Below are 24430 nucleotides of genomic sequence, written 5' to 3' on the forward strand. Positions count from 1 at the left end.
CGCGTTCCAACACGTTTCTCGCCCTGCATTTGCACAACGTGCCTTGTTGATTCCGCGCCGAGAATAAATGACTCTAAATTGAATCTGCGCCTATTCATGAATGCTGAAGTGTACCCATCGTGTAATATGCATAGAGGGCCGTTCCAAAATTATACTTTCTCGGACAACAATTGTTATAATTCTGACTAAAAGCGTGAATGTGTTTCGACTCTCTATTATTTTTAATTCTCCTTTTAATTCAACCTCAATTTAGCAAGAACAACCGACCTTTTTCTACATTAATAATATAATCGCGAGCTATTAATGCATCACTATTATTGTGGAGTACAAAGTGCAGGTGTCGCTTTAAGGAGGCTTAAGGAATAAGATGTCATGCAATCACATTTACATACGCATATATTTGATGGAACGTGGTGGGAGCTGATTTTCGTTGCATATCTGTTTACGTCGGAACAGTCGGATTTTTATCGACCTGTTTACGAGCCAATTCTACCCCTTCGAATACGAAGTGCAATCCGTTTCCTCGTATGTGCGCTCGTACAGAAAGAAATATAAGAGCTGGAGAGAGGGAAGCAGGTAGCGTTCGTTATTAAAAAAAAAAAGAATAACGCTTTTTTCCGCGTCCTCTTTACTCACGGGATATTTCATTTGTACATTATGAAGTAACACGAGATGGGACACGATCCTCCTGCCGCGACATAGGAAGTTGTCGGTAAAATTATTACGAAGGTACCTTATTCGCCTATGTATTTCTCCCCAAAAAAATCTCCATTAACCCGTCGGGAGGCGGAAGTTCGAGTAATTTTTTATTAACTCGATTAAAATTAGTGTAATCCGATTCTCCGTTTTAACGATTCGGATGAAAATATCTCCTAATAATTAGGGGGAAGGAAAGAGGGTATAAATCATAAGATAAATGAAAGCCGCGCGGGTCTCCTCCGTCGTTACATCGGGCGAGACGTTCGGGACCGAGAATGTGAAGGAAGTGCCGTCTCGGATTTAGTTACGTGCGAGGTACTCAATGATCATTAAAGTCATTCACTTGGTGGCGTTAAGATTTCGAGAGGCAGAGGAAAGAGACGCGTCTCGGCGCGCAATCTTATCTTCTCTTAACGCTTCAATAATAATTCGCAATATTTTATGCGTTTAAAAAATGTACACGTGCGCCTGTATAGCTACGTTCGAAAGTCGCAGTTCCAATAAATTATCGGTCATAAATTATCGACATTTCCATATTTTTTTAGACAAATAACGCGAAACTAAATAAAAACTAATAATTCTTAATAAATTGAGAGAATTATTAATTAATACATCAGGAAATCAAAATGCAGATTTTTATGTAATTTTATGTAAAAATATTGCATAAAAATCTCAGAAAGGTGAATGAATTCGCGAAGTTTGCATTAAGGGTCAATAAGAATTCAGAGAAATATTCTCCCGACAAGATCGTCGTACGAGAGGCGCGCCAGTCACTTTTACGGTCTCTCGAATTCGACTCTCGTCAAAATACATACTCGCCGGTCAAATAAATCATATACGTGCACGTTGCGACACGTCCCGTCTACGTTTGCTGCGGAGGCTGGTGTATCGCGACAGATCTCCCGGAGGCTGCCGGGCGAGGAATTTCCAAACGAGCGACTCGCATTTACTTGACGAGCGAATACGATAATGAGACGGGTCGCGAGAGGGGGCCTTGAGGCACCGTCGTCCCACACACATAATCCTTCGCCTCCTCCGCTGTTGCGCGGGGCCCCGAAATTTCGGCGTCATGCGATCCGTACATTAACGAATAGTCGAGGGTCTTTGCGCAATTGCCAGGCCGGCGGCTAATTTCAGGGCCCCGTCTAACGTCGGAGCCCGATGGGCACGGAGCGCGAAAAATGTTCCGCCGATGAAAGAGAAATTTGGATTTCGAGACACGCGATGTAATAATGATCGTGCACGCGGGTAACGTTGAATCGACGTGAATTCGACGGCTCGCGGCTAAACGGTGAATTAATAGGCGATAAGAATAGGAAAAACGCGCGCGCGAAATTAGAGATGGGACAGACATGCATCAGAGAGAAATAAATGATCATTTAAAATCATCAGAAAATAGTAGCGATATTAGAGATAGAGGCCAAATATATCTTCCATTCTAGAAATTCTGTTAAATAGTGAGTGATAGAATCAAATAAGACTAATAAATAAAGTAATAAGGACTGATAAAAAAAAAGGAAAAAATATCGCGGTAATAAATTTTGCTTTAATCGCTCAATAACAAAGTTTTCGCGCTAACCGGATAGTGACATAACAGTGAATGACGACGACGTCGGATATCGTTGCAATAATATTTGTCGCGGAGGCAAACGCGTCAAATTACAGGGCAATATCGAGGGAAATGTTGCAGGTGGTCGTGCAACTTTTTTCCCTCTCCCCCTGACAGGTTTGCGTTTTTCTATAGCATGAATCACTGACGAGAAGTCCGTCGATCCTGACGAGAATGGAAGGGTGGCGGGCTGGCTTATCTCGTAAATGACCAATCTAGGCCGGTCAGGCGCGCGTGCCATTGGCAGTGAAAAACATGTATTGAAACATGCCTCTCCTTTTACGAACAAAACTACCGATTTAATCCTTTCCGATAAGGAGGAGGCAAGGAAGAAACAACGACGGATCAGATTTACCTAAGTCGAATTATTATCAAAAAACCTACCTGATAAAAAAAAACATTCATATCACAAGTTTGATGTTACAATTCCTCCCACTAACAGTGGGAACAGTGTCGTGTATACGGTTCATCTCAAGTTTGATGTCCTTCGAAAATGGTTAAATGAGAATAGAATAGAATCTAAAATTTTACAAAAATTGTACGTGACAAGACAGTCTGTTTACTCCGCCAATTTCTCCTTTGATCGATTTTCAGTTTCAAAAAATATATAAATTGAGATAAACTGGATACATTTGATTATTTATCATCTTTGTACTGAACATCAATAAGTTTCTAACATTTTATATAACTTTTATATAAAATAAGTTGTATATTACATAAGTATATGGCACCCATGTTCGTTTATACAAACCACGCCTCTCGTAGGTATAAACATATTTAAATTTAAAAATCGTATAAAAAAGAAATAAATAATCGAGAAACTAAATTAAATAACGTCAACAAGCGAAAAATAAGGTTCTACATGTAAAAAAAATAAATGTTCACGGGTGCAGTTTTATATACATATACAGAGTACGGTCCGCCGATAAATTCAGGTTCGCGCGTATTTTTTGCTCGGTGCAGTGTCCCCACTCTTTTTCTCCGACTTTTTCTTTCGCTCCTAATCGGCGATCTTACGTCACGCATGCAGTCACAACCGGTTCCCGGCCCCGACGGTTAGGTCTTAGGAAGTGTTTGCTCTGATGCGAGGTCGCGACGCCAACATACACCGAGACGAAGCGAGACGGCGAAGTCTCGACTGAAGCATCGCGTGATTTAACTGCGATGATCCCAATTTTTCAGATAAACAACTCTTCGATCTCCGTCTCGATTCACGATGATGATTTACAAAGTATATCCCGGATGTTAGTCATTTACATATATGTATATGTCTGATTGCCATTTTTGACAAATTTGCAGTCGTTTTTTCTTCAGCAGATTTTTTTATCGAACGCTATCCCTGCCATAGTTTTGTCATTTTCAACATTAAATATTTTAATAGCTTAATATCTAATTGCAAGAGTCTATCAAAAGTAAACTCCCGAAATCACACGAACAATTATTGATGTTAGAAGCTATAAACCTTTTCACTTAAATAAAATATTGTCTTTTATCGTAACTTGCGTTAATATCACATTGTCGCATTTCTATGCCAGTAATCATACATATATGTAGTATAGCCTTGACAGACTAATGATTTAAATAATAAAAAGAACGGAAACGTCAATCCGCGGAAACTGCGTGAAAGTATACATGGGAAGGTAACGAGACATACACAAGCATTAGCTGCATTAGAGACTCACCTTTCTGCAGCTGACCATGGTCCGCGTTCATTTTCGCCTGCAACAGAAAGTGCTGCGCTTCACCAAGTAGAATTAGCACGACGGCCGTGTATATGAAATAGACCACTAAAATATTTCGAAGTGGGTTGTCTCACCTCGTAACCTTGTTTCGCGCCCCTGCCGCCACCCCAGTAGTCGCTTTCCTTGTCGTGCGGGGCGCATTGCTGCAACACAGAAAAAAGTGTTGCTAATTAGTTTCAGCAAGTGTCTACGTCAACTTCCAACTGACTAACTTTAATCCTTCATTAATTTAGGAAGATGAAATTTACGAAATGCGCATATACAGCAATAGGAATGGAGGAAGAGAGATTGTAACAATATTTTTTAAATATTTTCACTGTTTAAAATAAATTTCATTAAATACAATATATTATTTGCAATATATTTAAAAACTGAAGAAAAACCTTTTTCTTGACGTCCAATTTACTTTCGATTCTTCCGTTAAGCACGGCGTGTACTTAACACGTGATATCAGATAGCGAAAAATACGCATTCTTGGGAATAATGTTATACATATGCGCCCTCATTTCATTCGCCATAAATTATTCGACGTTTCGCTAATTACCAGAAGCGTGCTTCCGCGAGATTAATTGTCCGCGCCACCTTGCGATGCGATGGTCCAATAGTGGCACGCATAGGGCGACCACAAGAGCCGTCGAAAAGATGACCCCGTTTCCCTTCCCACGACCCTTCAAGCCACATCCATCCCCCCCCCGGCATGACCTTCCGCATTTCGACGAAACTCGCGTCAGGTCGCGTACTACGCCTCCCCGAGAATTCGGAACCGACTGAGCCCTCGTAAACCTCGAAAGTTCGAACTACTTTCCTTCCGAGTTTCTATAAAATATATAAGACACGCTGTGTACCTTTCTCAGAGTTATAATAAAAATATCTTCCCGTACGAAATATCAATTCTCAATTATATAAAAGCATCTACTGTTTTGTAAAAGCAGCTCTCCCGTGCATTGCGAAAAACATGTTGTTCGTATCCGGAGGATCAATAAATGAATAAGTAAATATATTTGAAGCGTCGAAAATGCCGCTGTGTAAGTATATTCTGTGTCATTCGCTAACGCATATAACGAAAAAAATACACGATGGCGAACCAATGATAGATTGTTGAATGTACCTCGTATGATTCATGACGTAATTTACATACTTTCTACTCTTTCTGCTCTTATTATACATTTAAATTTAAAATATATCTGACGATAAAATAATAAAGATACTCGCGCTATGAAGTTCGAGAAGGAGTATTTCATATCAACGAAAAATCTTGTATTCATGACGCGCGATATCGAAAGGGATATTTATGCCAAACCGTTTTTACGGCGGCATCGTAAATATAGCCTTAAATACACAGGTCAAAGAAGTCGTGCTGGATACGGACGACGATATGGACCGAATCGTGGCCCCGAAAAAGGGACAAAGATCGGTGTGTGCCCGTCCTGAAGAAGGGTCGGTGGTGGCCCTTCGCGCTACAGGTGGCTCGTCAAACGATCCCGATTCCGCCGGAACCCGCGTAAGCTCGCCGGGATAGGGCGAAGATACGCGTCCATGGATCAAGAGTGGACCGTCGATGATGACCCGAAGATCCTCGCGATCCGGCTCCACGAAGATCGTGCCGTGTAGGACGGACGACGAGGAAGGTCCTTACAAACACACGGAGACTTTCGATCTACGGCGGAAGTCTGCGGGACGATATTCGTGTCTATTTTAAAGACGGAAAACCAGAGAGAAGAGGTGGATGGAAAGCGCATACGTTCGAAAGCAATCGACTTTGGGGGAATAAGGGGAAGACGGTAGGGGTTGAGGTGCAAGGAGATCTCGTTTCTTAAACCCAACCATGTGTTACCGGATCGTCTGGAGACGGCCATTCTAAAATCAGGATCTCCACCGGATGATGTCAGGTCTTTATCTAACGCGTTTATCTAATGCGTAAAACGAAAGGAATTCTCGATATCTAACGAGTTTATTTTGCGGCTTAGCGACGCTGTTTATCTCAATGATTTATTTCAACTCTGGAAATAGATTGAATCGTTAGAATTATTTTTCATAATTACATGTTGGTAATTATGAATAACGATTCCAACGATCTAATCGAAATAAACTATATTGGTTGTTCCTAATATATAGTTTATATAATGTATATAACGAGAAGCCGGACCTTTATTAAATCTTTCTTCGCAATTGTTCTTTCGCACGTAAATAGACTATATTAATTTAAAGTAATTCCTAAGTAAAAAAGAAAGATAAAAAAAATAGATTATAATCATATATTAGATATTGCTACATAGTAAGACAAATATAAAGATGTGTATTTTTCCAGGAAAATATTCCAATACACACGAGAATATATAAAAATCAGATTTTCCTTTAGAAGTAATTTAGAAAATGTCTTGTCGTGCGAAAATGTGATTGTTCCTGCAGGTATTGGAAATATCAAGAGAGGTGGATACACCGTGATCAATCCAAATTGAATCCGGCACAGTTTCCCGTGTGTGGGTGCGCGCAACGCGGTTAAAATTCAGCTGGATAATTTCCATATCGGTATCAACGATACGTATTAAAGTGCTGTGTCCGGCAGCAGAACCAGCTCGCCGAGCCCTTACGTCCAGCGCCCTACGTGCCCGACAGAGAGAGAGAAGAACGTGCCGGAGGCAGCTCTGGATTGGTAATCCAACCTACCACGGCTCGCTCGAAGGGAAGATATAGAGAAAGAAGAAAAAAAAAAGACAAAAAAATACATTTTAGCTCGCATCCAGGCACTGCAGCCAGTTTCTCCCCCCCTCCTCCCACCCTGTACTACGCCACCCACTCTCACCCTCCCGCTTCTCGCGCACCCCTCGGGCCGCCTTTTCCTCCCACATCCACAAGCTCCCTCTTTACGCCCTTCTTTATCTCTCCGTCTCTCCCTCTCGCGCGCAGGCTGCGAGCGTACGTGTGTACGGCGAGTACGTGGTCGAGCCGATGGTCGAGAAGAGCGTCCCGATAGAAAAAGGACGCCGACGCGCGGCGTCGGTAGGTGGTCGGGTAGCTGTGAAAAAAAAATCAAAAAGATAGGAGCCGCAGGGATGGAAGAGGGTCAGAAGAGAGAGAAAGACAGTGGCGAGGGGAGGGGAAAGGTGAAAGGCAGGGAAAAATGAAAGAGAGGTGGACGAATGAGAGGAGGAAAAGGGCGGAGGATAGACGGGACGAGAGAAAGAGAGAGACCATGTGCGTATGTGACGGCACGAGAGAGAGGGAGACGGAGCGGATGCTCGAGGCGATATTCCGATGGCGGGGAAGAGCGGCGCATGGGCAGCCGTCGGAAGAGGGGGAGGGGGAGAAAAAAGGTGTAAAAAATGTCGGAGCCGAGGAAACGGGAGGAAAAAATCGGGCCGTCTCTACGAAGGCGGCGGGGGGGAGGGTATGTAGAGAGGGACGAAAGGGAGGAAGACAGAACACGGCGCGGGGGGAAGGGAAAGGGTAAAAGAGAGAAGTCGGTGGTAGTAGACGAACGAAAGAAGGACAGTAGACAGGCATAAGGGAGAGGAAAAATCGGAGGGGACGGTGAAAAAAAGCGGGGGAGAAAAATCGAGAGCGCGAAAGACGAAGAGATAACAAAAGAAAAGGAACGCGCGGCGGTGAGCGAGAGAAGGACAGACGAAGACGGAGAGTCGGGAAAGACGAGCGTAACGGCGCGGTGGGAGGGAGGGAGGGAAGAAAAAGGGAACGTGGTCGAGAGAGACGAGGAAAAGGACAGTCGGATAAAAGAGAGGGATGGGTGAGCGGCGAAGGAGTATGGAGGTGGGTGGCAAAGCAGTACCGAAACGGAAAAGGGGGAAAGAAAGAGAAAAAGAGCGGCCCACACCGTGCACATGCGTGACCGTCCGTCCGCGTACGAGGCGGCGGGTATTGATCAGCCAAAGAGCGCCACGACGCCGGGCGTCCTTTTGCGAGCCTTGCTTTTTTCGGCGCAGCGCGGCGCGGCGCGGCGCGGAGAGACGGGCGAGAGGGTGCACGGGAGTCGCGCGCCGTTCGTAGGAGGAGGACGGGTAGAGAAGTCGATGGTTGAGGCGGCAGGAAAACGAGAAGGCGGCGGAGGAGGAGATGGAGGAGGAGGAGGCAGAGAAGGCGGCGGTGGAGAGGGCGGGATGCAAGGAGTGCCACGACCTAGCCCAACAGACTAGCCCGGCGTGACGTCACTCTTTTTCTTTGCTCGGCGTCGCGACGCGGCGTCGCGCGGGACGACCGAGAGAGCAGAGGATCGTAAAAAATCTCAGAGTAGAGCCCTTATCCCGCGGTCGTCCCGCGGAACTCTCTGTTTTTGCCCCGGAGTCGCTCGGCTTTCGGACGCGCGAAACATCGAAGGATGCATCGCGCAGTTTGTTTACCACGGTCGCGAATAGTGGATGCACGTGGCACGTGAGGCGGGTCGTGGCGCGACAACGAGAGAGAGAGAGAGAGAGAGAGAGAGAGAGAGAGAGAAGAACGGTTCGGGATTACAATTCTTCGCCGTTCACGAATCATGCCCGTTTGTCCAGTCGTTCGTAGAAAAGATAATAAGAGAGAAAAAGTAGGACAATATATCCGTTCGTACTTCGCAAACGATTCGATTAAGACGAACGATTTATCATCGATTTCGTGATAGCGACAGCAATCGGTAGCCACAATTCTCGCCTATTATGCAGATAAGATAGCCTCCTTTACTTCATAATGTGTTAATGCAAATTGTAGTACGCGCGCGCGCGCGCGTTGTTACGTTCACCGGGAATTACGATGTAGCCGCGACTTCTTGCTATATAGCGGGCAGAGAGGATGTAAATGCTTACTATCGATTTAATACAACCTTCCGCTTCGAACAAGATGTAGTAATCATCTAAATTACATAGCCCGTTTATCGGCCTAAAATGTCAAATGTTTAAACGACTGAGAATAGATTTTGCAGTCTAAATATAATAATGTCGCGAGAAGTACGAGAGAAACTTAATAGATTATTATTTCTACTCGCGCTTTACTTCTCTTTCTGGTCGTCTCCTCGTCGCTGCAATAATCTGTATAGGCAGATTAAAAAATAATTGGTATGATACCTTCTCGGCCGGAAGAACAAAATTCGCTTATGCGGGAACGCGCATGAATGGCGCACGACCTATAAAAAGTTGGATCCCAAGTTTCTCGTAAGCTACGTACGAGTGAGTACCTACCCACATTTATCGCGCGCCGTTTCTACGAACGATTATTGCGCAAGTTGCGCCATCGCGGTTTATAAGCTGAATCCCACGTTTAATTAACTGCAAATAGATGCAACAAACAACGATATTTGAGAATATTTTTGCATACGTTGCATCGGTAACGATATCACGCGGACAAATTCAACTTGGATGTTAAAGGCTGGCGGTCCAAGCCAAGTCCGGGGACCTGTCGTCCACAGAGTTCGATGACAGGGATATCTTGGGGGGGCTTACGACCCCGTGAGTCCCAACGGGACATCGAGAATCCAATGAGATACGCCGCGCCCGGGGGGTGAAGGAACGAACGTCCGTCGTTCCGCGGTAACCCAACCAGAAGCTCGGATTTCCACTCTGATAGAGCGGGACTGGAGATCGTCTCGTCGATGAACGGTCGACGGTTACTCGGTCCGATAGGACGCTGACAGCTGGTAAAACTCGGCCGTTCAAGGGTTACGCGGCACACGTGGCACACGTGGCCCTAAAGGAGAGAAAGAGAAACGGCTATCTCGTATACGTCAATAGCGCGGGCAATCCTCGAAATTACGAGATACAAACGAAAGGAGTGACCAGCTTAGCCCTCTCAAAGAAGGCGAGTGTTAATCGCGATGAGTATTTAAATACATAACATACAGCAATATCAGATGAGTTGAAAATCGATACTCCGAGAAAAAATTTAAACGAACAAAGTTTGAGCGATACATGCATGATCAAAAGAAAAATTAGAGGAATTGTGCAAGATGTATCATCGCAATGTATGCATCTTAAAATAAACACTCTTAAGAATATTTTTTGCATATAAACGTCGTAAGAAGATCAGAATTAAAATCTATCATCTAATAAATGCAAAGTCATATATACTAAAGCGAAAATATAATAGATGGCTTAACGAGTTATTCAATATCAGAAATTAGGACGTTGAAGTTACTTATTTATATAAGAGAATAAATCGATGATACGTTCCATATGGACTTTCCTTAATAAGTATAAAGTACAATGGATATCTAATTTTGTAAAATTATCTAATTAATCAGCTATTTAATTGTTAAGTTATGTAATTGCTTAAAATAACAAAAATTATAATTCTATTGGCTGCTTAACCGTTTTCAAAATTGCAAAAGTAATTTACATATAATCCCTAAAAATCATTTAATTCTTGTAAAAATATTACACATCTCTTTTTCTCTCGCAGAAGATGGGAAAGTTATTATAGGGGAATTTTCTCAGCTATGCTGAAAATATTTCTCCGTCCTAAGTAAAGTATCTTCCTCCGCGCGACTATCTCCGGTTAAAGACCCTCCGACGCCGCTATTCATTTAAGAATATGCAAGACACACGTGTCTTCCCACAGAGTGTCAGTGGGACCATATCGCTTTCGTGGCTTTTTTTGTCCTTTAGGCCCAGAGCGGAGGAGCGCAGGGTGGCCAACGAAGCACATGTGGTCCATGACTCTCGTTTCCCTTCTGCCCTCCCCTCGCACCTCATCTCCTGGCTTGGACATGCGGGTGCTGAGAGAGAAAGGGGAAGGGGAAGGGACACCGAGAGTGATAAAATTCAACAGTTGGCCCCAGATTGTTGGCGTTTCTCGCTCTCCTCGCTCTTTACGCGCTCGCCTTTCTCCTCCGTCGCTCAGCGAGCTACCGGGATACGCTGATTTTGATAACCCCCGATCGTCTGGAATTTTCGTGACTTCATTTGCCAGCCGTCCTTTAACCCTTCTTTCAAATTCGTGAAAATAAAACCGATCCCTTGACAGATATCAAAGATTTCTTTTCTAAGGTAATAAAATTGTTGAAATTATTATTTCTATAAAAGTAATATTTTCAACGAGTAATCTTCATTGCCTCGTGCATAAATATAAGCAACGATAATAATTATAATAATAATTGTAACTGATATTACTTTCACATTTGAAATTTTTTTCACGTGTTTTATCGTCGATCTAAAAATATGTTTCCACTCCACATGTCTCGGTGGCATCGGAATGTTAACACAACCGAGTGGCGCTTAAATAGACTGAAAGAGGATACGATATACAACACATCCTTAGTATCTTCAGAGTCCATAAAGTTTCAGAACGAGCCGAAATCCTCCGAAACGGAGGACGAGGCCAGTCGCGATATCATCGTCGGCTGATAAGATCACTGACCCAAATGGTGCGCGCTAGGTCGCGGAGACGGGGGAAGGGGGAAGAGGGGGGGGCAGAACCAGAGGCGGAGAGAAGAGATCTGACCCAGACGAGTTTTTCCGCCGGTTTCCCGGGGGTTTCCTATTTTTCCCGGTCGTAACGTCGAGCGGCGGGTCGGGTCTGCAGACAATTCGCAGTAAAATTTTTACAACCACCCCCGTCGATTCCGCCGCGACAGGGGTTGCGAGAAGCCGATAGGGGTGGGCAGACGAAGGGAGGAGTGGGGAAAGTAGCCGTGCTCCAGACGCGCGGAATGGCCGCGGCCTGGTCGCGGAAACCCATAAACCTATACGTCTGCCTGTCTACCTACCTAGAATCTCCAATCTCCTACACCCCCAACCACCACCTGCATCTACCTACTGTACCACCTCCATCCAGCCCAACCCCTTTCAACTTCTGCCACCGAATGCTGCCGCAGCGGAAAATATATATCTCTCGTCGCTTCGACGTTTATTCCGTCATTTACCGTTACTTTTATCGCTCCGTCTTATTACCCCCGTCCCCCGCGTATATTTTTCAGATTTCATCGCTTCAATCGTTTGAAAGTCATACGTTTAATGAAAGAAGTGGAAATCAATAGGTACAATAAAACTAACAAAGAGGTATATAAACTCGACATTAAGCAGCAAAAATCTTCATCTCGTATAATATAATATCGCACCCTTAGAAGAACACTGCTACAAAAAATTTCGATTTCGAGTTAAGCTCATTAAAAGTATGTGCCTAAAATGTTACCTACGTGCTGTAATAATGTCACTAGTCTACATACGAAATCCGCTGCGCGAAACAGAAGTGTAACTATTCTTTTAAAGAAGTGTAGTTATTCTTTTAAACCGGTTATGTTGCAGTCGTTGAATAGTGTCAGTGAATAAGTAAACTGACAAGTGACTCACACCAGTCCTCCTCAAGAAACAGTATAAGTTTCATTATAACCAAATATCGTAATTGTAATTGCGTTAATTATCTCACATGTCAAAAAAATTAAATTAAATTTGTCTCTTTCATTTCTCCTAAAAATTGTGAGTTTTTTAGTTGTGACAGTGCGATATATATAAAAAAAAAATTTTGCAGAAGAGATTAAATTTTTGTGTGCTGTAAAACTTTGGAACACATTATACGTATGTGTCATTATGTAGTGTTAAAAATATTTAAGACCAATAAACAATCGGTGATTTTCGTCCACATATATATATATATAATCTCAGATTATATTGTTTTTAATAGTAACTTACAAATATTCGTATCGAAAGTTTCCAATTTTATCATAAGAAAATGATTTTTCTTTCTCCATGAGACTTAGGTATGATAGGGTAATTTCATACCTCGCGAACGACTATAAACTCGCAGCCCTTAATCCTACTGACTTTTTCCCCTCTATAATGTTCATCATTACGTGTCTCTCCTTTCGACTTGGTGCAATCTGAAGGCAACACGTGGCGACCGGCTTCGCCAGAACGTTATGTGCGTGCCTGAGAGAACACGGCGTTAAAATTTACACGCTCTCTCGTTTTACATATACACACGGGCTTACACACAAGAGAAGGATAGAATTACGTTACAGACGCGCAGTACAGACTCTGTCGTAGCGTTAATTCTCATTAATGCTAACAGCGATAGCTCTTTTCTCTGTTAAAAATATCGTCGATTTTTCCTTATGCTTCTTGTATATCAATATTCCGATTGCTAACACACGTTACTTTGTTTACAAACTGACAGAAGGGTCCGCATATATCGATGCGATGCAAATGTTGAAGCAATCTCTTCGTATTCCGTTTCTAAGCCACAAAATAACACATTTGTTTCCAGCACGAAGACATCGATCGCGATAAAAAATTAATGCGAAGACTACACAGCGCTAAATAAACGGTGGGAAAAAAAGTATTTGCATAAGCGAATGATGACAACGAATGACGAAGCGAAAAGCCACGTGTAGTTAATTTGGCTAAAAGAAAAAAAAGAATAGAATTAAAAGTTAATGGACCTAAGACAATTTTTTATGCAGATGAAATTGTTATCCGGAAAAAAGATCAAAATTATCTCGCATTTTTATTAATATTATGTATATAGTTCAAAATTTGCAGACATGGCAAAAATTACGAATCGATTCGTGACTGCTAGATCAAAAGAATCGTCGTCCTGAAATAATTCTCGAAAACATCAAAAACACCGAAAGAAATAACCGCGTTTCCTACAAAAAGCTTCCGCGCGATGTAAAAAGCTCGTTTCGCGGAGAAGGGTCGACGAGTGCGCGAAGAGAATTATTTGAAAGAGCCTCGCGGTTGTTCTCCTTTTTTCGGCGCTAACCACCGGGTCGTATTCTGAGAACGGGGAGAGGCCAGCGGAAGCACTTCCGGATGCGGTGCAGAAGCGCGCGCGCGCGCGCACGAGGAAATTTAAGGGTACGAGCCGCGCGTTGCGCTTTTCCGCGCTTGTAAAAACGATGCGAGTCGGGCGAGAGCTCCTCGCCAAGGGATATTTCCTCGCTGGTAGAGAGTCGTGTCGGCGCGATACAGCGATCGATGCGTTTCCCGCGAGCGGCCTGCAGCGGCGAAAAACTGCCATTTTTCGTGGCGAAAAAACGTCTGCCTACTTGATTAACAGTTCGCGACAATGCTCAATGGCGATTTTAACGGCTCTTTCACCTTATGCAACTTTATTCGACGCTCTACGTCAATTGCAAACGTATAGATTATTCGCGAAACTTGTACGACGAATGAATTATCATTAACGAATTTATGAAAAAAAAAAAAAAAAAAAAAATGGCTGGCTGCGCGCGTTTTACGCGTGAGACTTTTTTAACGTTTTAAGGAAAGTTTCTCTCGCTTGCACTAACAACGCAATTTCCGTTTGTGGGGAAATCAGAAAAAAATTGCAATTAACGCTAAAAGGTCCCAGAATACTTGAACGCTCTCGGTAATTCTGCGAACCGTGGAAACACTCGGCGGTTTTCAAAAGGGCCACGTGACTCTCTTTAGGTCCAACTTTGCGTTTGACCGAGTTTTCCGGTTTGCATAAAGGGAACGTTCGCGCATGTCGACATTGCATCCCTTAAGCGCAAATTCAAAAACTTGATTTCAAAAAATCGCCCGTGGCCATTTATTTATCAACGCTAATCTGGTTAATCTCTGACAAGGCGGTTAACCCGTCCAAAGTACACAAGTGATTCGTATTTACTATAATTTGCAATAAAAGATAAGCTACCTTTAATGATATATACGATATATTAGTAATTATGCTATATTATTATTATTCGCTATTCGTAAAAAATATACGCTTAATCGAATTTTATTATAGAGAGACGTCGATAACTGAATAAGAACGTATATATTTATCGCCGAGAGAGAACCTCATCGACGAAAATATGTCCCGCGGAATTTGTTGCGCTAACCAAAATACCCCAGTTTCGATTGCGATATAGCGATAAAAAATGCATTCGTGAGAGAATTCCAGGATAGAATGAAATTCCACTTCTCGGCGAAATATAGTCGATCGCTTTTCGACCGATCGTTCTTGACTGCGGCCACGGGAGTCTGATAGCATCTTGAATGAAAATACGTTGAGAAACGAGTCGCGTAGGTGAAGACGCGTCGAAATGAAATTCCTGAAGGGTCGATCTCTCTTTCTCTCTCACTCACTCTCTCTCTCTTCCTTTCTTTACAGCCACCCCTATTCACGGTAACCCTTTGCCCCAGTTTCCTCATCTATTCACGCGGATTAAAGTCGCGAAAGGGGATGAGAGACGGTAATTGATGAAATGCAGCAATACGAGAGACACAAGAAGACAAAATTTGGTTTCTTCTTTTTTTTTCAGGATATATTGCAAAAATCAATTTTGATACAAACACGTCTCAATATATATATTTGTAAATACTATTAAGTATATATTTCTGGCTGTTCAGTATTAGTACGCGCAGACAATTCACTATATTTTGTGTAATTCACTATTTATTGTATTCTATTAGATTAATAGCAATGGAGAACATGTAAAACCATATCTCAAAATATTTTCGAGATGTTTAGTTACAATTAGAATGCATACTTTTGGTTTGAAGACGAATTCAATGGAAATTCTTTTTTCGATAAAGATATACATCACCGTCGAAACGAAGTGTCTGGGGATGAAACAGTCAATCGGCATTACGACCCTCTTCTATTGGCACAGTAGGGCAAGGCAACCCTTCGTTTCTCGAAATCAATGGTGCGTATAAGTTACGAAATCCTTGCGGTTTCATTGAGAAGCATTCTCAATGGAACGAGAATCGTTTGCAAGATTAAATCGATATCAAATTTTTGTTACGGAAGATTAGTTAAAAAAAAAGTAAATACATTAAATTAAGTAGTTTTAAATAAATGTGACATTTTTATATTAGCTTTAGACATTCAACCGTTATTTATTATTATAATTAAAATTTATAATTTTTAATAATATAATTCTTAATGAAATAAATTATAATAAACGCGTATAATATTCATAAATAAAATTATTACATAATCAAAAGTGAGCTACGCTTGCAATTCGTAAAGTGATAAATTTATGTCGGAACTTCGGTCTCTCAAACAATCAATCAATGAGATTGTCAAATGTTGCGAATGGTTTCTTTAGACTCGGGAGATTGAAAGAAAAGGGACCGCGAGCAACCCTATAAGGTTAGAAGTCTCTTTTACGAGAACCGGAGAACAACCCTTTGGCCTACTTCTCAAGGTCCATGGTACATGAGTTAAGGGACCGGCTGGTGTCTCTCGAGCTCTACGGGGCGAGAGCGACAAGGATCGACGAGAGAGCAACTGGGAAGGCGGCGAAGGAGGTGAAGGAGGCGAAAGCGGAGCGGGACGGGCTGGTCGGGGGTGAGTAGGTCAAACTTTACGGTCCTGGCGTCTAGACGTCGTTGCGCCCCGTGCGCGGCAGTAAAATCGTTTTAAGGGGCTGTTTTACCAGCGCACTCAGCGCGCGACCTGCTCGATGGGGGGGAGGAGGAATAGCGGAGACGCTAAACCACCCCCTCGTCTGTCCCTCTCCTCTCAACCCCTTTCGCCACGCGAGTTGCCTTTATCCGTCTACGCGTCTCTCCGCTTCTCGTATCCCTTCTTCCTGTCCCTGACCGCCCGCTCGCCCGCGCTCGTCGGTGCATTCCCTGCAACCAGACGGGGGAAGAAGATGTGCAGCCAGCGGAGGGTAACGGAGAGGAAGTAAAATTGCGCGAGGGATCGTCTATGGAAATCTCGCTCTCACAAAAAGTTGATTCTCGAATTTCTTGGCGTAATGTCGCGCTACGTAGCGACGCATACGTGACCGCATCGCGACCACATGCCGCCAAAAATCATCATGCACTGATACTTTGACGATGAAATGCTATAAACTATAATTATCGTGCAAAAGATCAACTGGCAGTACCTATAAACGACTTAATTAATTGGACTTATTTTTAGAAGAGGATATCAGTAATAAAAAAAATATTTTTAGCTCATATATCAATAATAATAAAATGCAACTGATATACGTATGTGCGAATATATTTAAAAAATTTGTAATCTTTTTTTTCAGCCAATTTTGCACTTACATAAAATATATAATCTTTTCTTTTCATCACTTCAAATTTCGAATATTTTGAAATTTACTGTAAATTTGAGTCAGAAATATATGGATCGTATATTAGTATATTTAACAGAGATTTAATTTATGCGTTCAAAAAATAAAAATGTACACGATATTCTTTGCGATAGGAAAATCCGACCAACATAACGATCGTACGAAGCAACTAACTCCTTTTTAAGTGACTAACTCGGATGACTGTGCCTGTTGTCAAAAATGTACGGTATGCTTTGCTTGGCGGTCCTAAGACGCGCGAGGATGTCTCGAGAGGATCCTTCCTGTCCAGGAGGAAGCACTTGGCACTAGGCGACGCGGCGCTGCGCCGCGTTCACGAGACGAAGAGTAAGCGCGCGTAACAAAAACGACCTCGAACGAAGAAAGGAGAAGAAGAAAAAGAGAAAGAGGAGAAAGACGAGGAAGACGAGGAAAAGGAGGAAGACTTAGGAAGAGGAGGAAGAGAAACAGCATCGGAGCACAAACGGGCGTTTGTTTCGTGAATTTCTCACGGAGAGGAGCGGCGGCGTGGGCCGGCCGAACCGAGATACCCTTGAACGGACTCTCCAGGAGAACGGTGGCGGCTGGCGGAACCCGTCGCGAACGAGATCGAAGACTTCTAATGGCCGCGATGACGTCCACACGTTACTCTACTCTATTCTCGACGACTACGGCACAAGTGGCTACTCGATTCCGGCGTCGAGGGTGTCCTCGAAACGCTAAATATTTCTCGTACCGATTGGGAGACTTCGAAACGACGCGTTTAACGCGAGCGTGTCCATAAACGCGTGTCGCTTTTCCTGGTACATAAAAGCGCGATGTTTTGTGCATAAATGCGAAATATACGATTTCCAAGAGAAAAGCTAGAATGAAGAACGCTTAAATTTTCGCTTCACTTTACGCTTCAAGATTTTTAGCTTCAATGTGAAACCCCTTGAATTTTTCGTGCATCAAGAACACAGTGTGATGTGAAAATATATCTCCTTTCTAGGGATAGAATTCATTTAACGATCCCTACGTAGCTATACGGTCTTTTTCGTATCGCTATACAAATTCCACCGCCGCATCGCCGTATACCGCGAGCAACGAACGAGCCCCGTTAATTTTTTATTCATTCTCCCTTCGCGAGCACGCCGCCGTTACGAGAATTAATTGTAGGCCGAACGAGACGCGCGCGCTCATCAAAGTATACATATACGCGCACCGCCACCGACCTAACGAGAAATTATTTTCAGCATCGCGAAATTCAATAGGGGAATATGCTTCATTTCATTTATCAATGCGAAGATACCATAAGATCAAAAACTCTCCGAGAGTAATTCCGATTTCCAATACTTGTGTAGTGGAGATTTTTCGCTCGTCGGGCCACGAACGATGCGCAATTATTTTATATATATTTTGTAGCTACGCGCGCTACACGTAACGCCGCGCCGCGCCGCCACCGCTGTATCTATTAATTGTTTCGATCTATTCTTCTACAAATTCTACATGCCGTTTCTTCGCTTGGATAACGGGAGTCGGAATAAACGCGAGACCGTCGCTTCCGTAATTGACTCAAATCACCCATAATGACGCGGTACGGTAGCCAGGCCGAATCCCGAGCTGCAAAAGACCGTACGTCGATTGATTCGCGCTTTTTTTTTTTTTTTTCGCGCGACGGCAGAAGAACGGCCGATCTTATTCGCCGAACTTCGATGCAGGCAGGTGTCGGCTCCGCGGAGACGAGAAGAATGTGCAGGCACCTGCTGCCACAAAGCGCGGCGTATAAAATGATACGCGCGAACTCGCAGACGGGCTGTCGGATTTAGCAGATTCGCTCGGCGCTGATAATCGAACGGTCCGATCGTCGAAACGGGACGCGAGTGCTTTAATACGCTGCTGATTTATGCTAAGGCAACATCACCAGTAGTCCGTATAACCGCGTCGGTTTAATCCTCGATTCATGCAAAATCTCATTAGTTTTTGATACGATAACGTGATCATCGAGTGGCCTGTCCTCGGTGCTCGAAGCCTGAATTAACTCTGAAACGTTATCGAGGACGTTGATGCAGTTTTAATCGCCATTCAACGCGGCAAAGCTTCGTTTTCAGAATTATTTTAATGTGATTTATATAAAGGAAATAATGCGCCCTACTTTATCTATTTCTGCAAATCTTTATTTAAGTCTATAATAAAATATCGCGGTACTAAATAACAAGATAATAAAATGACAATAGCACTATATGTATAAATCTTTAATTCTTTAGAACTATTGTAGACTATATTTCAATATTAGATAATATGAATTAATAAATAATAACATTCTGATTTTTAATCTTCAATAAATTATTTTAATTTCTTAAGAAAATTTCATATTTATTATAAACTTGTCAAATAATTCATTAAATCAATTATAACATTGTAACAAAAAATAACTTTTATGCTAAATTATTACCAGATCCACGATTTAACGAATTACTTTGCAAATTTATGATATAATTGTATATCTTATTAACGTCTCTTCAGAATATATTTACAATACACATAGAGTGTCATCTTATCGATAGCATTTGCATAAACGTTTATATTTTATAATATACATTACGATAGCGTCAACACGGCCATCAAATGGTTCATCGATCTTGTAGGCATGGAAAAAGATGGTTTCGCAAATCGTCACCCGATTTTCACGGTAGAAAAACGGTCCTCGCCTCGTTACTCGCGCTGATTGATCGATGATCATTGAATCTGTATTAGAAACATCCGAGACGTCAGACGAAAGGATTATCTCGAAAGTCAGGTAGCCGGGATATTTCTTATCCGTGTCATCGGGACAACTTTTCGTATTACGAATTGAATTATAAAAGTTTGCTACACAAAAGGGTATGTAGCATATATATATATATATATATATATACACACTGTTAAATATAGGATTAAATTAAACTCAATTTTGAGTAATTTTTAACTATTCCATAGATCGCCACTGCTCCTACTCAATATGTATAAGTTAATTTAACTAAAACAATGTTAATTTGACTAAATCAATGAAGTTAAAATGATCCTATTTTGTTTCAAACTAATAAATTTTGACGCACATGGTAGTTAAAAATAACAAAATAAATTTAACTTATGGTATTGGCTTATTTCATCCTCTAACCTTTAACAGTATATATATATATATATATATATATATATATATATATATATATACACACTGTTAAAGGTTAGAGGATAAAATAAGCCAATACCATAAATTAAATTTATTTTGTTATATATATATAATATATATATTATATATTGTTGTGTATATATATATATATATATATATATATAAATAATATTAGGAATTTTTCTCTCCGGCGTGAAATACTTCTATAATCAACTGTATTAATTTGACGCCATCATATATTAACACCGTATTCATTATCAATCACAAGTTTCCGAAATGTCACCCTCCCATTCCTCCCTATCGCTCTTCGGAACTATCGAGAGATCTATTTCCCTGTTTTTTCATTGTTCGAGAGCCACGGAAATGACCGTAATAGTTCGCGCAGGGCCATAAACTTTTAACGGAAGATAAGAGGAGCGCAGTCCTGTTTGTTATTATTCGGAGGAGACGTTTTTACGACTTACGCGAATGTCTTTCTGTAAATATTAGGAGGAAGCGTTTCGCTATTGTACGTTTCTTCAAAGTGCAGCCTCGGGTTCTGTGATGTGCGGCGCTTCCTTTTTCTCACTTTTCTTCCTGACCCCCCCCTCTCCCCCTTTCCCTCCCTCCACTCCGGTGCCGCTACCCCTTCGGTGGAGCGCCCCCTGGTCGCTTCCCCCCCTGCCTGCCTGCCCTTTCCCCATTCTGCCGCTGCTCCTTTTTCCGGGTCGAATATCGATCCTGATATTTCTCCTTGGTTTTTTTCTTCCTTCGTACGCTCGTCATTTCCAGGCGTTCGTTCTTCCCTTTTCACCATGTAGCCAGAAGAAGTTATATTCCACGATCTTTGGAATAAAATATTATCTTTTGTTCGAGTTGGCTCGCTCTCTCGCGCAATTTTGTTCCACCTTTACAATATTAATACGGCAAAAGTTAAATAGAGCTTAAAAAATCGTTCATTAATAAACTACCGATCTATTAACTTTTATTTCACTCTTACATCATTTTGTTCCCATAACGTTTCCAATGTTTCTATTTTAAACATATAAATAAAATATTATTTCACTATTTCCGCGTTGTGATCATCGTTATTGTGGTTTCATAACGCACACGCCGTATTATAAAATTTATCAATGTTACAATATTATTTTTGCTTCTTATATTGTTGCTCCGTTCTTCGGCAAACTAAAAATTGCTCCTTTTAGCCTAATTTTATTCATATCCTCTGATATCCTCTAGTACAGACTGATGCAACGTTTTAAAAAATTTCATTTTTTAACGAATCCTTTTCAGACGCGGATTAAAAATACGAGATAGTGCGGTCGATTTTCATAGCCGTGCTCTAAAATGCATATAAATACATATTGTGGAAGAAGATCTGAAATACGGGCGACGATTCTCCACGTGTAACTCGACGCGACGCGAAGAAAGATATTTAAGATCTCTTGCGACGCGAAAATTATACGGATCAAATGATTCGCGCGTATACGGTGCATGACGCATTAGCCGATATAGCAATAATTTTGCAGCAATGTTGCATATTCGATCTTACGCGAAATCGGCTAATGCTTAATATTGATATAATCCGCGAAAATAATGGATTCATCCGTCTAGACGAACGGCGAATATCTCCATAATATTTTCCAGGCAAGTATTGAAAATCTCATTTTATCGTCAGCATACTGTCGTTCCTCAAAGCCCCCGGCTCGCCTTCCTCGATTTTCTTCCTTTTTCCACCTTCGTTCTTTCCCGCCCTTCTTTTTTCCGCAGTTCAATATCGATCCCGGACTGTTTTTCCTTTTTTTTTCTATTTCTACGAGTGCCGCCCTTTTTCCCACCCTTTCCCGCTTTCATCGGACGAAGAACGAACCCGCGACTTCCTCCGCTCTCTCCGTGTGTGCGGTCGGTACTTTATAAAAATATTCTCGATTGCTCTGCAGTATCGGGAGGAATCGCTCGCCGCGCTCGCCGGTCCTCCGCAGGATAAAATGACGTTATTGAAGGCGATGATCTTAGGGCTAAGAGCCCGCACTTGAAGCTTGTATTCTCGAGGACAACACTCGACGGCAGAAATCCCGGATGCACAACTGAGAACCATTGCCTTTAATTCTGCCAGCCTCCGAGAGCTTTGACGCCAATAGAAACTTTGAAGAATATAAACAGCTTCCGTGGGGAGACGCAACTTTACACGTCATAATGCGTATATACATAACTTGATACAGAAATAATTTTCTCTCTGTCGCACACGCTCCCTTTCCTCCTGTTTCTTGTTCTCTCTCTCTCTCTCTCTCTCTCTCTCTCTCTCTCTCTCTCTCTCTCTCCCCCTCTCTCTCCCCCTCTCTTTCTCTCTCTACATTTTACATATAAATAATATATTTAGTTAATCTTATATTTCGTTCTTTTTTACGCTAATCATCAATCAAAGATGCGAAAATAAAATCTGGTGACCCTAGTTGACCTGTTTACTACAGGAGCAAGCCAAATCGCATTGATTCTGTTAAATGCAGATTGAGGATAAATTTGATGAAATATTTATTTTAATCTTTTTTTAACGGCACTATCTATACGAATCGGTATTTTCGTATTCATTTAAAAGACTAATAATGTTTCGTATGCACTTGCAATTAGATACGAAATTGACTTGATTGCAACGTTCAATGAAAGACTGTTGATTTTATAGCTTGAATAGATAAAGAATGACAGTGATCAATATTTTACAAGTAACTCTTTCAGCTAGATGTAATATTCATCTCATAAAAAATACTGCGATTTTTCATTCTCTCGTCTCTTTTTCCCACGGCTTAGATCTTTCGTCGGTGCAACAACTTCTTTTAAAATCCGTCAAATGTAAAAAAAAGATGGCGATAACATAGATGGCTGCAGCTCCTGAAGCTCGATATTTCTTCAAAATTTTTTCTTTCTTTGCGCTCTCTATCTTTATTTCCTTTCCGTTACTCCGTTCTGCCGGGTCAAATATCGATTCCGATATTTCTACTCGATCTTTTATCCTCAACTTCCAAATCTCTGGACGACGACTTTCGCAACATTCTCCGCGCTCCATTCTCTTCGCTAACCCTTTCGAGACAAACGTGGTGTATAAACTACGTGAAACCATGCGGTTTCATGTCCGTCCTTAAAGGATTAACAGACAATCCATAAAGAATGAGAAGTGTAAAAACTCGAGTAACGTTTGATCCGCGAATAAGCGAACGTATAAGCGATATTCGCAAAACTCATCCTTTGTGGTCGAACTTTCTCAACACATCCGACACCTGATCGAAACTTTTTCCGAATCTCTCGCGGTAGCTGAAAGATTTCTTTTTTCTCGCAAAATTTAATCGCGATAAGAAGAAAGTGCTTGAAAGTTTAATTGAGCAACTTCGAATTGCTTGCTTTTGATTATAATTTCTCTCGATATACATATATTCGCTCAAGCAATGGTAATTAATTAGCGTAAACATTTTCTCGGCATTTATTCGATTAAGCTTTTATCAAATTAAACAATGCTTTTATTTCAAATTTATACATAATCTTCCATAACTGTGAATATGTAATACGTATGGAATGTGCTATAAGATCATCGCGTTATCTTTCAATGACAAATTGTATTTTGTATGGTGCAAATCAAATCGATTTTTCATTAGCAAACATTAGACAACTCACTTAAATATTATATTTAACGTTTGAAATTATGACGTTCGTGTTCTCTTTCTTTTCTCTCTGACATATTAAACTTCAAAAATGCAAGTAGATAATAACATCATCTTTCTTGATTAATATCAGATTAAACTTTTATCTTAAACTTTTAACTTGAACTTTTTAACACATATTTAATTCAGAGTTTAATTGCCGAGATTATATTGATGATTAAGCCAACCCAACAGGACATTAAATATTTTCTAAGAAAAGTTGGCCTTAATTCTATCAAAAGTTATAAATCCAATTTTAAAAAATTGAAAAAAATTCAACCTGGAGTTCGACTTGACAATTGAAAATTGTCGCGTGAACGATTTCCCGGGATGTAAATTTTTTTTCAACCATCACGATCGATATCACGTAAAACGCGACGTAAAACGCGATGGTGTCTGCTAGTCGTCATTAAAAAACACGTGGCCCTTCGAAAACACTGGCCCCTCTGTTTCTTCGCGGCGCCCTTTGCTCCGCGCGTTACTTTTGAAGAGACGACGATGCGCGACGTATTAATTGCCTCCTTTTAGTATCCCATGCTATCCATGTACGTATGAGCCATTCATCTCAGACGCGCAATACGCGGGATAAACCGATTTCTT

General features: G+C 41.6%; 1 protein-coding gene and 1 long non-coding RNA gene across 3 annotated transcripts in view; one reads left to right on the forward strand and one right to left on the reverse strand.

Annotated features, from left to right (window-relative positions):
• Positions 1–24430, reverse strand: part of LOC143903255 (zinc finger protein rotund) — a 168475-nt gene that overhangs the window by 83162 nt on the left and 60883 nt on the right. For both annotated transcript variants that reach the window (XM_077416709.1, XM_077416708.1), the window contains exons 3-4: positions 4125–4193; positions 3991–4042 (exon numbers count right to left, since the gene is read on the reverse strand). In XM_077416709.1, coding sequence (XP_077272835.1) covers positions 3991–4042; positions 4125–4193 — 121 coding nt within the window. The remainder of the gene's footprint in view (positions 1–3990; positions 4043–4124; positions 4194–24430) is intronic.
• On the forward strand, positions 15513–19224 carry LOC143903256 (uncharacterized). Its single transcript, XR_013258660.1, has 3 exons — positions 15513–15625; positions 16031–16272; positions 17149–19224. It is a non-coding gene; the product is annotated as an uncharacterized LOC143903256 (long non-coding RNA).

Source organism: Temnothorax americanus, unplaced genomic scaffold, assembly GCF_048541705.1.
Source record: "Temnothorax americanus isolate GAGA-0224 unplaced genomic scaffold, ASM4854170v1 Scaffold45, whole genome shotgun sequence".
Lineage (NCBI taxonomy): Eukaryota > Metazoa > Arthropoda > Insecta > Hymenoptera > Formicidae > Temnothorax > Temnothorax americanus.